We start from the raw sequence: 15,784 nt of genomic DNA, 5'->3' as shown, positions 1-15,784 counted from the left end.
TTGGCTGCTGTACATTTCCATCTGATAAGCCGCTTCGTTGACCTATCATTTGTGGCCAGGTCACTTCTGAAAAAGAGCAATGTATCTTCTTGGTTCTTTCGGTAAAGTCACGTACAAGGGAAGTAATAAAATAATAAAAATAAAACATAATAAAATTATTCTCACGACGTTTCGGCCACAACGCAAGCAGCCATCCTCAGGTGAAGAATGAAACACCACCAAGCTTGGAGCGTATATTTAAGCTGGGTTGGAGGGGGGAGGTGGGAAGAGTTGCTTCTTTTTGTTTGCTTTTTTGACTACTTGTGTTGTGCTCATTGCAAACATGATGCCTTGAATAAAGGTGTCAGTTTTGTACCAGTTTAAAAGGGTAAAAACCTACTACTATATTTTGCCACTGGTAAAAGAGATCTCATAGTGTAAAATAGTTTTAGTTGAGTTCTCACCCCCTGTTTGTCTCCCCCGGCTCGCAGGGCCTTACCTGGTAAAGTAAAATAGTTTTAGTTGAGTTCACCCCCCGTTTGTCTCCCTGGGCTCCCAGGGCCTTACCTGCTAAAGTAAAATAGTTTTAGTTGAGTTCTCACCCTGTTTGTCTCCCCCGGCTCCCAGGGCCTCGGTGGGCGAGGGGGGGCCTGACGAGAGCACGCTGGCCAACGCCAGCACGGAGCTGAGCCCCGAGGAGCGCGAGCTGCTCAGCGTCTACCACCACACCTTCGACGACGACAAGGTGGACCTCGATCTCATCCTGCACCTCCTCAACCAGATCTGCCAGGGCTCCAGCGATGGTGGGTGCCGTCCACCGCGCCGGCCGGACGACGGCGGCGACGATGATGATGGTGGTGGTGATGATGATCGTTATTATTATGATGTCAATGATTTGTTGTTGATACAGCTGCCCTCCTTTACGCCGCGGCTTCTCGGAGTGATTTACACACGATTTGCGCCTTTCAATGGTCACGTCTCAACACATTTGAAAGGGCACCCCCAGTGGCAGCTGTCCCTGTGTGCCACAAGGTGGCTCGGCACCTGGCCTGTACGCGGGGCATGAGTCTGCCAGTAAGGGGCAATGATCGCTGCTTTGTATAGTCCCAGATAAGTAATTTCCAGGGTTTTTTTTTTATTTCACAAATAATTATCATAACACCGGTCCGCAGTGGCCTGCACTTGCGAATGACGTCACAGGATCTTGGATTCGAACTGCAAACCTCTGCTGCTGTATAGCTTGAGAAAGGAGTGCTGTGGTTTCCCAGGCAGCAACGGATCCAAGGGATGGGGGGGGCGATGGTGATGATTACCCCCCCACCCCCATTCACATACCAATTTAAATAATTGGTATGTTATATATGTTTGATAGTAAATGCGTTGAATGTTTATATTAATGTCTAGTGCCCACCAATAACCCTCCTTTATACCTCGCCTGGTATATGAAGGAGGTTGCGGGTTCTATCCCGATCCTGACGCCTGTATATTTGAAGTTTGCGTGTTTTCCCCGTGGTTACAACGTCGCGCGTAGATGACATCATCGTGGGGGGGGGAAGGAAACGGAGGCGCTTGCCTTCTTTGAGCCCCGTTTATTTCTCCTCCAAATATTGGCCAGCACTTTGATCAAATTATGTTCAAGTGCTAATGAGAAGAGCTGTTGCCCGAAATGTCGCCTATTTTATGTTTGATGGCCACATACTGAATAATATTTTCAAGAGTTATCATGCCTTCAAATAACAGACGGACAGACGGAGAGAACTAGTGCATCAACGCTTTAAACCTCAGCTGATAGAGCTTTAAACAATACCGTTGGGCTCTTTGTTGATGTTTGTTGTTGTTGGTGCTGCTGTTGTTCAGGAGCTGTGCTGATTTTTCTGCCGGGCTACGATGAGATCATCACCCTGCGGGACCTCATTCTCTGCGACGACAAAAGATTTTCGGAGCAGAGCCACAAGTGAGTATGCTTTACCCACCTTCCCGGCTCTGATGGGTGACCTGCTGCTGCTGCTGCTGCGGGTGTGCGCGTGTACCCGTTTGCGAGGGGGTAGGGCTCGTGTCCTTCAGCTTGGTGGCGTTTTTTAAATCCTTTATATTAAGTTCGCTTGCTTGCTTGCTTGCGTGCTTGCTTGCTTGCTTACGACCGTGCAAATCTTTCGGTCGTTTTTTAACCCACTTCCCGTGATCCAATCGAGCTGACATTTTCCACACAGACTCGTTGTGCCAGACAATTAATGTTCGTGAAATTTTTTTTCTAAAATTTTACACTTTTTAGGCAAAAAAATTCTTTTACATTTATTCAAATACAACTCATTCATGGCTTTGGCTGAACGTCACAGTGTAGGAGCCCAGAGCGTAACCCCTCCACAGGCCGTGGCGGAGTAGCGCAGTTGGTAGCGCCCTCGCTTCCCATGCCAAAGGTCGCGGGATCGATCCCCGCGTCCTCCACAGGCGAATATATTTTTAAATCCTTTATATTAAGTTCACTTGCTTGCTTAGGACCGTGCAAATCTTTCGCTCGTTTTTAACCCACTTCCCGTGATCCAATCGAGCTGACATTTTCCACACAGACTCGTTGTGTGTGACAATTAATTTTCGTGAATTTTTTTTTCCAAAATTTTACACTGTTTAGGGAAAACAAATTAAATATTTAATTACCAATTGTTTAATACTGACAGACAATCATCTGACCCATAGGTGGCAGCCATCTCAAGCCAGAGGACGAGAAGACTCTAGCCGCCACGCATATAAAGGATTTATAGTGAAAAACTTTGTTTTTACGGGTTTACTTGTTGGCCCTGTTAGCCGCCGTTTGCACGCATAGCCATTGGCACTCGTACCGTGCGTACGGCGGGCCGGTGTCCAGTCGCCGGTTAACGACGATCGTCGTCGTCGTTGTTTTCTGACTTGGAGCGCCTTGTGAAGGTTGCCATCTTGCACGCAGACACATTTCTCTAACTCTCTCGCTCTGTGCTACGGTGGTCATGACCCTTCTATTTAGCTCTGCCTGTGATATTTACTCAAGAACTATGCTTGAAATACTCCTAGTTGCATCCAATTGGTCAAATTTCTCATGTACTTTGTTTTATTGAGGCAAAGGACGGGCCCATTATATCACATTGTGACGCACGTACACACCGTCAACATAAACTAAACCGGTTATGAAAAGCAGAGGATAGAAAGATGGGGAGCAGACCCGCTGCCCCAAACCAGACTGGTCCCCACCGAAAGGGGTAAATTGTTCACTTAATTCGCTGCCTTCCCCGGCTTCTTGCATAGCAAATTGCATGTCATACGAAATAAGATGGAGTGGGTAGCAGGGCGTGATGTTACCTCCCTGGCCTCGTATGCAGGAGGTCGTGGGCTCAATGCCGACCCTGACGCCTGCTGTGTATTTGGAGTTTGCGTGTCTCTCTCCCCGTGGTTGCGTGGATTTTCTCCGGGGCCTCTAGTTTTTCCCTCCACATTTAAAATCAACGTGCGTTTATAGTATTTGGCTGCAATATGTTTCCACGCGATAAGCCACTTTGTTGAGCTATCATTTGTGGTCAGGTTGCTTTAAAAAAAGCTGCATAGCTCAGAGTTCCTTACCTGGTAAGATACAAATAGTTTAGTTTAGACGTCGCCTAGAAGTACCACGTTCACCGCTTGTTTGCAGAGGTTTACGTCTCAAATCCAGCGGCCGCCGGGGCGGAGCTAAAGAGTCCCGTCGCTTGTTGTGGCAGGTTCCACGTGTTCACCCTCCACTCCAACATGCAGACGTGCGACCAGAGGAGAGTTCTGAAGAGCGTGCCGCCAGGAACCCGCAAAATTGTACGTATTTTATTATATTCTCTCCTCTAGCCTTGGTCGTTCCTATATTGGTTCACCAGAGTGGCAGCAGCAGCAGCACAGCGGTAACGCGCGTGCCTCGCAGCAAGAAGAGCCTGGGTTCGACTCCCGACTCGCCCTGTTGTGCATTTGGTTTCCTCCGGGTTGTTGGAGCCTTTTCTCCCACAGCAAAACAAAACAACCTGCACACCATGTTACTGGTATTGGGCAAACATCCAAATGCTTGCAAAAAAATTTCTTGCAACTGATTAAATTGGGATTACACACAGCAGCGGCAACATAGTGCCCCTACTGCAGAAACGCTCATGAACAATAGTCGAGAAACCCAGTGAGGCTTTCCTGGGTAAAGCAGCGCAATAATACATTGAGCTCGAATGTTCAAAGTACGTTAAAGTTTGTTGAACTGATTTTTGTTATTTGCGTGTGTGCAGTTGGGGTGGTTGCATTAACTCGCACACTACTTAATTTGGGAATAAAGAACGCGAAGCGACATCGCCGCTTACTTGCAGACAAATTCCCTTTTGCGGTACGCTCCAGCGTACACCTTGAGCCGCAAATGGACAGCTGCCACCGGGGGTTCCCTTGGCTACATTTCAGCAGGGCATTGGAATGATTGAGATTAAATGTGATGTCAGCCGCTCTGAGTTGCTGAGGCATCTAAGCAATGCCCTGTACATGCAAATCCAGGATGTCTTAATGAAATGCAGAAAGTCAAAATAACCGTGTCACCGGACTCCCGACTTCTTTAACAGGTGTCATGTATGTTGAAATTCTTTCGCGTCGTACGTAGCCAACCGCACTAATTGGAGGTGCGGGGAAGGATAACAAACTAAACACAACAAGTGATTCTAAAAAAAATTAGAATTCAATCTAGATTTAAAACAGATACTGTGTATAACAACAGTTTAGTTAAAATTATGGTTTTTCATTACAGGCAGTTCTCGACTTACAAACACCTGCACTTATGAATACCCACACTTACGAACACCCGACTTACGAACACCCGCACTTACAAATAACAGACTTACAAACACCCACACTTACGAACAAGCTTCCATGAAATATACATTTTTCTAACTTCGACTTGAAACGTGAACTCGCGCTTGCAAACTGAACCACGGGACTATTTTGTTCAGCGGTGCGATCCTGTCTAGATTTAGAAGATTGTTTTCACGGTGATGAACGTGTGTGTGTGGAGGCGGTTACAGCTCGCTCTGTCTCTTTTCATTTTTGTTTTAACCCCAAACCCTTCCGCAAGATCCTGTCGACGAATATAGCGGAGAGCAGCATCACGGTGAACGACGTGGTGTTCGTGATCGACTCGGGGAAAGTGAAGGAGGTGCTGACCCACACGTGCAGAGAGCGTGTGCACGCACACGCACGCACGTGCACGCACACACACGCACACACGCACACACGCACGCGCATGCACACACACGCGCACATGCACACACGCACACACACGCACACACGCACACACACACACGCACGCACACACGCACACACACGCACGCACACACGCACACAGGCGCACACACACACGCACACATGCGTACACATGCGCACACACGCGTACATCAGCGATGGAACGCTGTTCCACGAGATATCAGGGATCTCTGAATCTGTGGACATTTTTTAAATGCCCCTCAAAACTTATTTATACGCTTCCGCTTATTAAATGTTTTGTTCATTTAGTTAATGATTTTCTAAATATATTTATCTTTTTTTTTTATGCTGAGTGTCTGCTGCTGCTGTGTCCTGTACAGCACTTTGAGATCCTTAATTAAAAGCGCTGTATAAATGTAATTATTGTTATTATCGGCCATGGTCTATCCACTGATGTGGAATAACATGGCGCCCTTAAATGTCTTATTCTTCCCACTTTGCTGTCAGACGTCTGCGTCAAAGTCGCCCGTCGGCTCGATCGTCGCCACTTCACTCGCATTAATCATCGGTCTCTTTTCACTTGGGGGGGGTCACGCTGCCCGGTGCTAGCGAGCTCATTCGCCGCTAGTAGCAGAGGTTCATGGTTCGAATCCGGCAGGCCACCCTGGTTATCACCGCCGCGGTGTGTAAGGACCCGATACATTTCCACGCGCCGTCTGCTTCGGTGGAATGTTAAAGACCCCGTGACGTCATTCCCAATGAGTAGGCCATTGCGTGCCGGCTTCACCGGCCACATTTTTTATATCACCCTCCCCACGCAGATTATTACTCAATTGGGTTCATAATAAGGTTTGTTGGGTTAGATTGCGTTAATACGAATAATATTGTTTGTGAAAGCGTACGTGTAAAACTACTCAAATTGAGATTTTCAGGTAGCAATATCGTCCTCCCACCCCCTACTGCGAATACTTAGCTGGACCCTCCTGAGAAAGAGTTTTTGAGACTGCGTGACGATTCCCTGAGTAATAATGATGTCTATATTTTAGGAGAGAAAGCGGAGGTGGTAATGTTTGGCTGCTCATGGTGACTGTGCGCCCGTCCTGTCCGCAGAAATCGTACGACGCGCTCACCTCGGTCACCATGCTCAAGACGGTCTGGATTTCGCAGGCCAGCAGCCTCCAGAGGAGGGGCAGGTATGGGTGTACACAGATGTACATCAACACGGTTGGCACCTCCGATTAGCATGGTTGGCTGCGTACGCTGCGAAAGAAGGTCAACGTACATACGTACATAAATGCATCGTCTTGGACGTCATCTCATCTGGTACAAGGTAACTCATCACCGAGTGCGCTGTCAGTAGCTCCCGAGTGGGGCGACGGTTGCCACAACAACACCACCGCTTGCATAGTTCCGGCTGTAAGCGCATCGGGGCAAAAGGGATGATGGGAGAGCGAATTCCAAAGCGGAAAAGTGCGAGGGAAGAAGCGAAGTGGGTGAGTGTTGTTAGTGGGCGAGTAGGTGAGTGAGTGTGTTGTAGTGTAGGGGTTAGCGTGCTGCGCTACGAACCTGACGACCCTGGTTCGATTCCCGCTCATGGTCAACAGCAGTGACGATTATCTAAACCGTTCCTGCTCCTCCCCTAGGTCGACTCAGCCTCAAATGAGTATGTGGTGCGGTGTGTAAACATCGCCATTGGGGGAGGCAAAGGCGGCCGGGCGTGGTGTTGACCACCCACCTCCTCCTGTGCTACAATGCCGGCCTTCATAGGTGCTCGCTAACAGCACTTACTCCTGCCGTCTGCTAAAGGCTATACGGGGGATCTTTGTGTTTCTGTCATTAGCACACGTGCGCCACGAATCGAGCAACCCGGGTTTGTTTTCATCGCTGTGTATTGCGACTCAATTGGGAATCTTTGTGTTGTTGTTGTGACCTCACGTGTGAGTGGTTGAACACAGCGTGGACGAGATGGAAGTATCGCTCCCGTAGATTGCATCACAGCACGACTTGTGGAAACAATAAGTGCGTGGGCTAAAAATGTGGAATTTTTGTCTTGATGTTTTGTCGGGCAGGGCTGGGAGGTGTCGCCCCGGCATCTGCTTCCACCTGTTCAGCAAGGTGCGCTTCCAGAACATGCTCGAGTTCCAGACCCCCGAGCTGCTTCGAGAGCCGCTGCAGGTACGAACGACGCAGGCCACAGGAAGCCAGAAGGCGGGGGGGGGGGGGCATCGCGTGACGTCGAGGGCCTTCAGGCTGACATTGGCCCCCATCATAAACAGCTTTTTCGACGGTCCTCACGAAGTCACGGCCGGTGGACACCGTCAGCGGCGTGACACTCGTCTCGCTGTGCCTGTCTGCAGCATCCCAGGGATAAAGGTTCATCATCGCCATCTACATCGTCGCCATCATCGCCATCATCGCCATCATCGCCATCTTCAGCAGCATCGCCATCTTCATCATCGCCATCTTCATCGTCGCCATCATCGCCATCTTCAACATCATCAGCAGCATCATAGCCTCTGACCAAGAGTGCCCAGAATGCGCCAAATCTTGTCAGATCGCGGAAACTAACGCAAACAGTATGATGCGTGTAACGTGGGTGAAGGAAACGGTTTGCATTGTGTACAGTGGGGATAATTAATACATTTTTTGGGTTCAGGTCGCCACGTGAGCAAAATAGCAATGCGTGTCGTACACCCTCCTCCATCCGACACAGCCAGTAAGGGATTTGTCACGTCAACAAAACGTGCCAATTAGTTTACTACTTCAGCCCACCGGTGTGTTGGAGAGTAAATCCACAACAATTATAATTTGAGTTGCACGACGTTGCGCTGGTAATTACGTCCAGCATCATCGGGCGATTTGCCAGAATAGATTTGCCACAATATACTGTTCCAGCAGCGATGCTACGCCGAGGCAGCCGTGCAAACCGCTTGAATGACGCTAATACAAAACGAAAGTGTTATTATTACAATGCTTTTAAATAAAAAAAAATAGAGGATAAACGGGAGGGTGGTGCCGTCATGGTGATATTTGTTTTGCGGATCACCTGCACCACCTCTGCCCCTGCTGCTGCTGCTGTTGCAGGAGCTGTGCCTGCACACCAAGCTGCTGGCGCCCACCTGCATGCCGATCGCCGAGTTCCTGGCCAAGGCTCCGGATCCCCCGCCCAATCTCATCGTCCGCAACGCCCTGCAGATCCTCAAGGTGCGGTGGGGAGGGGCGGCCTTCGCAAAGCCTCGCCCAGACGACGGCGCCTGTGTTGCCTCTCTGTTTGTAACATCGCCTTCCAGGAGTTGCTGGTTCGCGATTGATTTTTTTGTTGTTGTCTGGGTTTAGGCCGCGTCGCGATCTGGCCACGTTTGTGACGTTAAAAACCCTCCACCGCTTGACACGGTCAAACGAAATCATTGTCCCCCGTGTTTGTGCAAATTCACGTGGCCTGACCCAAACACCAATTGAGTCGCAATATACGGCGTCGAAAACAAACCCGGGTTGCTGGGTTTGTAATGCAAGTGTGCTAACGACACAGAGACAAAGATCCCCCATATAGCCTTATCATACATTTTGGGGCAAGTGCTGTTAGCAAGCATACATGTAGGCCGGCACTGCACACATGAGGGTGGGTTGCCAGCACCACACCTGGCCATCTTTGGCTCCCGAGTGGCAATGTTTACACACTGCACCTGGTGCTCACTTTAGCCCATTTCGAGGAGCCTCAGGATCGGTTCAGATAATCGTCAGCGGTGTTGGCCGCGAACGGGAATCAATCTCGGGCCGCCGGTTTCCTGGCACGCACGATAACCACTGCGCTACCACTAATGACGACAACAACAACCGCCGTTCGGCACCGAGTGGCGGTGACATCACCACGGTGCTTGTGCCAGGCTATGTGCTCTTTAAGGCCACGTGGCAGGAAGTCACGGGACAGACCCAAGTGTCATGGCTAACGACACGCAGGCATAAACTCAGACACGCGCATGTTCGTGCACGCACGCACGCAGGCGATCGACGCGATGGACAACTGGGAGGACTTGACGGAGCTGGGTCATCACCTGTCAGACCTGCCCGTGGAGCCTCACCTGGGCAAGATGGTGCTGTACGGCGTCGTGCTCAAGTGCCTCGACCCCGTGCTCACCATCGCCTGCTCGCTCGCCTACCGCGACCCCTTCACGCTGCCCAGCCAGCCGGCGCACAAACGCGCCGCCGCCTTCTCGCGCAAGAAGCTCGCCGCCTCCACGTTCAGCGATCACATGGCCCTGCTCCGGGCATTCCAGGTGGGGTGGCGCAGGTAGCAGTTGTCGCGTGGGTGGCAGGGAGGGGTTGTTTGGCAGGTTGGTTGGTTGGGCACTGTTAGACTGGTAGTAACAATAATAGTGATTTGCATTTCATTGAGTGCCCTCTGTTATACTGTGGCATTTCTTAGAGCGCTTTCCACGTGATAAGCGACATCCAGGATAAAGGGTTTTTTGTCAGTTATATCGCGTAAGTATGAATGTGTCGTTAAATCGCCACCACCCGACACAGGAAATTAGTCAGGTTTGTCACATAAACAAAACGTGCAAATGAGTTACGTCTTCAGCACACCGGTGTGTTGGAGAGTATACCCACAACATTTCCAATTCAAGTACTAACAAATCTTACTAATTGGCTGTGTCGGGTGGTGGTGGGTTTAACGACACATTTATATTTACGTGATCTAACCCAAAAAAAAATATTTTTTCTGGATATAATTTGTCGCGAAAGCCTACTGCGTATTAATCTGATAGGCGACTTAGATCACACCTCATCCTGAACGCACTACAAAGGGGGGGGGGGGCACCCCCTGTGGGGCAGCGCAAGGTGGCTGAGCACCGGGCCGGCAAGCGGGGATTAGTCTGCCGATAGTGGGCATCGATTTTGCTCCTGTACGTGTGGTCCCAGTTGTGGTGTAATGTTTTGAAAGTGCCACATTTTGGAGAATGACGCAGTCGGCATGACGCAGGGATACAAGGGCCTACCCATTTTTTATGACGTCCGGGGATCTGTAACGTCCACTGTAAGGCAGGTGGCGTGTATTTTACAATTAATACATACCGCAGTAAAAAAAAATATTTTACCAAGTGAGGCGCACTGAGCTACATAGCTCTTTTTCAGAAGCGACCTGGCCACAAATGATTGCCCAATGAAGTGGCCTATCATGTGGAAATGTATTGCAGCCAAATACTCGAAATACATGTTTCTAAATGTGGAGAGAAAAACAGGATTAAAATACACCCGACCACGGGGAGAACATGCAAACTCCAAATATACAGCAGGCGTCAGGGTCAGGATCTAACCCACACGACATCCTGTATACCAGGTGAGGTCGTTAACATCTCACAACCAAAAACCGCGGGCGGCCCGCCAGATTTGAGCCGTTAACCTCTGCTACAAGCGCCAGGCGCGCTCCCGCTGGGCCACGTCACCGCCTCTTTGCTAAATAACAAAGAGACTGTTTGTGGGGAAAAACAAACTTGCCCCGTCACTGAAAAGTGTTTTTCCGGTGCGCTGTCTCTGTGTTTCCGTCCTGCCAGGCGTGGCAGAAGGCGTGCGCCGACGGCTGGGAGCGCTCGTTCTGCGAGCGAAGCTTCCTGAGCCAGGGCACCATGGAGATGATCTTCGGCATGAGGTCGCAGCTGTTGGGTCAGCTGCGTGCGTCCGGTAAGACGAGCTGCATAGTCGACGCTACCGAGTGGCTCGGGAAGTTTCAGAGCGCCCAGCCGGCGTCGCTGTGATCCTGGGGTTCCAATCCAGGTTTCGGCTTCCTGTCTGTGATTAAACTGGCTTCTCAAGTGTAGGGAAGCTGAAGGTCTCAGCCTGGTCCCCACATGACTGCACACAAAAATCCCATTAAATTTGCTTCTGCACTTTATTTGGCTAAAATTCCAGCTCTGAGAATTTAACATTTCAGTTTGACCTTCCTGCAACGAATATTACCCTAATATGACAGAGCGGGTGTGAACCGGAGGTCACTTGAAATGGAGCTCTGTAGTAGCTCTGTGATATCCGCCTCCGTTTCGTCGCTCTCCGTCACGACAGGTTTAGAGACTTCTGAATGGATTACGCATCTCATATCACGATATTTATAGCACGATAGGAATGATATTAAGGATGGATTTAAGAAAAAAACTCCGACTAAATTTGTAGTCTGTCTCTTATTGTTGAAAATGTGCATTAACTCTTCAGGCAGGGTGGCAGCAGCACAGTGGCAACACTTGTGCATCACAGCAAACAGGGTCTGGGTTCGATTCCTGATTTTGGCGACTTTCTGTGTGCAGTTTATATGTTTGTACGGTTTTCTCTGGTTTCTCTGATTTCCTCCCATAGTAAGTAAATAAATATCAACATAAAATTTTACTTATATTGGTCAAACATCCCAATGCTGTAAAACAATTACCTATAAATTACTCAATTGAGATCACACACACAGCAGCAACATCATCGCACCTCTACTGAAAAAACTTGGCAGGACCCTTCTGTGCCACGGTGGCAAGATGTTAACTACCTCGCCTGGTATACAGGAGGTCGTGGGTTCGATTCCGACCCTGACGCCTGCTGTATACTTGGAGTATGCATGTCTCTCTCCCCGTGGTCGTGTGGATTTTTCTCCGGGTCCCCCAGTTTTTCCCTCCACATTTAGCATCAATATCACACGTTTAGAGTATTTGGCTACTGCTATAAGTTTCGGCATGATGATAAGCCACTGTTGCGCTATCATTTGTGGCCAGGTTGCTTCTGAACAATAGCGATATAGTTCAGTGGGGCCTTAACTGGTGAAATACATTTTTTTTACAGTTAAGTTTTAAATTAATCTTTCCTGTGTAAGCCAGCGTCACTGACAGTCATATCACTAATAATGATAATAATAATCGCGCGTCAGGTTTCGTGCGGGCGAGAGGCGGGGGCGACATCCGCGACCTCAACACGAACTCGGAGAACTGGCCGGTGGTGAAGGCGGCGCTGGTGGCGGGGCTCTACCCCAACGTGATCCACGTGGACCGCACCAGCCACACGCTCACCACGCAGCTCGAGCGCAGGGTGCGCCTCCACCCTTCCTCCGTGCTCGACCAGCCCGGCTTCAAGAAGGTACCACCGTGTGTGCGCGTGTGTGTGTGTGCGTGCGCGTGTGTGTGTGCGGTGATGGGGCAGTTGTGGAGAGAGTGGAGAGTTTCCCATACCTGGGCAGTGTGCTTATGACCGGCTCCAGTTTATCAGCAGAGGTCTCACTCCGAATCAGTCGAGCGGCAATATCTTTTCATCGGTTGCGTAACGCTGTGTGGAAGCTACCTGGTCTGTCGCTCCGCACGAAGCTTCAGGTCTTCTCGGCCACGGTCATTCCCTCCCTTCTCTACGCTTGCGAAACGTGGACCCCCCTAGTGGAGCATCTTCGCCGGTTGGAAACATTTAGGCTGGCCTGCCTACGATCCATCCTGGGTTTAACCAGGCTGGATTGTGTGAGGAGCTCACAAGTCCTTGAAAGATCTGGGCAAAGTCCTATCAGTGAGCTCCTCCGGCAGGCAAGGCTGCGTTGGCTGGGTCATGTAGCCCGCATGCCCAGCCACCGCATGCCTAAACAGCTTTTGTTCGGCCGGATCGAGGGGGCTAAACGGGCGCGGCACGGGCTAGAGAAGAGATGGAGTGATGTGGTACAGGAGGACGTGGAGCTGAGTGGACTTGCCGATGACTGGTACCAGCGGTGTCAAGATCGGCCTCAGTGGAGGAGGCTCGTGAAGGACGCTACTGGGCAGTTGGAGGCAGTCGCCCTCCAACAACAACGGAGGGCGGAGGAGCGACGCTCACAACAACGAGCGGAGCGCTGGGTGGCTAAAGCACAGCAAGTTGGCACAGTAGGGGGCACAGGTGGTGCATCAGCCACTCGTCTCGGTCATCTCGGTCAGTCGACCCGTGGCACCTGGGTCTGCCCCGTGACCTCCTGCCAGCGGGCGTTCGACACTTCACGTGGCCTCAGGGTGCACATGGCCTGGCACAAGCGTCGTGGTGACGTCACCGCCACTTAGTGGCGAATGGCGGTTGTTGTTGTTGTTGTGTGTGCATGTGTGTGCGTGTATGTGCGTGTGTGTGTGTGTGTGCGTGTGTGTGCGTGCGCGTGTGTGTGTGTGCGTGTGTGTGTGCGTGCGTGCGTGCGTGTGTGTGTGTGTGTGTGCGTGTGTGCGTGCGTGTGTGTGTGCGTGTGTGTGCGTGCGTGCGCGCCCGGCAGCTCCGTCCGTGGCTGGGGGGAAGACTGGGCGGCGCAGTTGGGGGGATGAGGCTCGAACCTCGCAGCCAGAAGAGTTTGATTCCCGACTCGGGAGACTTTCTGTTGCGTCGAGTTTGTGCTGCCCGAGTTCGATTCCCGTTCACGGCCAACACCAGTGACGATTATCTGAACCGGTCATGGGCCTCCCCAAGGTCGACCCAGCCTCAAATGAGTACCTGGTGAGGTGTGTAAACATTTCCACTAGGGAGACAAAGGTGGTAAGGTGTGGTCTTGGCCACCCACTGCTTAGTGTGCCGTTACGACCTTTATAGATGCTTGCTAACAGTACTTGTCCCAACAGTCTGTTCAGGCTATACGGGGATCTTTTTTTTATTTAAGTTTGTGTATGAGTGTAGGTGTGTGATTATGAGTGTAGGGAGCAGTAGTGTAGTGGTTAGCACACTGCGCTATGAACCTGGCGACCCGAGTTCGATTCCCACTCATCACCAATATCAATGGCAAATATTTGAACCGGTCCTTGGCCTCCCCTAGGTCAACTCAGCCTTACAAAGGAGTACCTTGTGTAGTGTGTAAACATCAGCACTGGGGAGACAAAGGCGGCCGGACATGATGGTGGCCACCCACCCCCTCAAGGCGGTCACTTACAGCGCTTGCCCCATCAGTCTTTTCAGGTTATTTGGGGAATTTTTTTCTTTGTCTTCTTTGTGAGGAAAGATACATTTTCGTGGTTACATTTCAATTGTTCTGGTGGCATCGTGTTATCCTGAGGTGCAGTAGACCTTATAACCATGTAGAGCAGTGGCACAGTGGTTAACGCACTTCGATATGAACCCAGCAGCAACCTGAATTCAGTTCCAAGCCATGCCTAACTACTAACATGCGTGGTGAGTGATGTATCATGAACTGCCCTGTCCACCCCTTCCCCCGCCAAACTAACCGCGCACTGGCCAGCGTGGTGAAGTATGGTCATATAACCCCCACGACCTGCACGGTGTGGGGAGGCCCTCATCCAGCAGTGGATTGACATGATGGCCTGTACAATATGCGTGATGGTAACTACCTTCCTGGTATGCAGGAGGTCGTGGGTTCGATCCTGACACACGTATATTTGGAGTTTGCATGTTCTCTCCGTGGTCGCTGCAATACATTTTCACATGATAGCCACTTTGTTTAGCTTTCATTTGTGGCCAGGCCGCTTCTGCAAAAGAGCTATCTAGCTAAGTGGGACTTACCTGGTGAAATAAAACATAGTTCAGTTGAATCGATTTAAAGCCAATCTTATTGTATGGTATTATGTTCTGGAGTGACTTTTGTGATATGCGCATGGCCACAAGCCACTTGCCTAAATAGGATGAGCTTTTTTATTCTCGTGTTGGCAGCGCTACCCTGCAGACATAAATATTGCGTTTGCGGAAATTGATGGGTCAAAAGTGGACGGAGAATGGGGGGGCGGCAGATTCTCGAGACCCCATGGGGATTTTTTTTACTTTGTGTGTTTTTATCTTAACTCATCTGGAAGTATTTGTTTTGGTGATGTTTTTTTTGGTCCGGGAGAGTGCAGCGATTATTATAGTTATGAAAGGTAAAGGTGCAGCCCTGCAATTGCTTGTTCACGTCCTTGGAAGAGGCCTTCTCTAGAGGGAGCTCGCGAGGGTTCTTGTCAAGGCTATTTTTGGCCTTGTCTTTCACGCTGGCCACTATGTTCTTGGAAGAGGTGGGAGTACCCACACTTTACCCCACCCACAGGTGGCGGAGGTGGGCGGTAGGAGGGGGGCGGTGAATTAAAGGAACTTTGTTTCAATTCCCGCCCCTGGGATATGGAGTCGAACAGGCGACCCCCTGGAGTGCAAGGCCGGTGTGCTAACCAGCCCGCCAGCCAGCGCGCTAACCAACCACGCTAACCACGATCCATTATTTAAGTTAACGCTAATAATTTACAGCTCCTTTGTCAACCCACTGTTGGAGGAAGACCTTCATACACTATGATGTCGGTCATAGGGGTTGTTTGACCATACTTGAGCGCACACTGATGACATTGCAGGTGTTTGAAGGTGGGGGAGGACTGCCCGGTCCCACTGTTGGCCCACGCGATCGTCGTCTGTCCTTTATTGTACCGGAGCGTTGGGCTTTGTTTGGGAGAAAACCGGGCGACCGACAAACACACACAGGAGTGGATTTTCTTGTTTACTATTGATTTATGTTCATGCAGTGTTTCTGGGTTTCTCACGTGATACAGTTGTTGATGCTGCTCTGCCTTTATTTTTGTATCATTGCTGTACCTTACATTTTTTTTGGTGTGGTTTTGCTATTTGTGATTTTGGTGACCCAGGGTGGTCTTGCAATTGAGAGTCACCT

General features: G+C 50.3%; 1 protein-coding gene across 1 annotated transcript in view; it reads left to right on the top strand.

Annotated features, from left to right (window-relative positions):
* YTHDC2 (YTH N6-methyladenosine RNA binding protein C2) overlaps positions 1-15,784 on the top strand; it is a 53,479-nt gene that overhangs the window by 17,862 nt on the left and 19,833 nt on the right. The window contains exons 14-23 of the mRNA XM_078879339.1: positions 607-782; positions 1,837-1,933; positions 3,702-3,789; positions 5,066-5,146; positions 6,304-6,386; positions 7,263-7,368; positions 8,278-8,397; positions 9,195-9,467; positions 10,746-10,872; positions 12,092-12,297. Coding sequence (XP_078735465.1) covers positions 607-782; positions 1,837-1,933; positions 3,702-3,789; positions 5,066-5,146; positions 6,304-6,386; positions 7,263-7,368; positions 8,278-8,397; positions 9,195-9,467; positions 10,746-10,872; positions 12,092-12,297 — 1,357 coding nt within the window. The remainder of the gene's footprint in view (positions 1-606; positions 783-1,836; positions 1,934-3,701; positions 3,790-5,065; positions 5,147-6,303; positions 6,387-7,262; positions 7,369-8,277; positions 8,398-9,194; positions 9,468-10,745; positions 10,873-12,091; positions 12,298-15,784) is intronic.

Source organism: Lampetra fluviatilis, chromosome 53 (genome assembly GCF_964198595.1).
Source record: "Lampetra fluviatilis chromosome 53, kcLamFluv1.1, whole genome shotgun sequence".
NCBI classification, from domain to species: Eukaryota; Metazoa; Chordata; class Hyperoartia; order Petromyzontiformes; family Petromyzontidae; genus Lampetra; species Lampetra fluviatilis.
The sequence above is the reverse complement of the archived record's forward strand: the minus strand, read 5'-3'. Positions and strand labels throughout refer to the sequence as shown.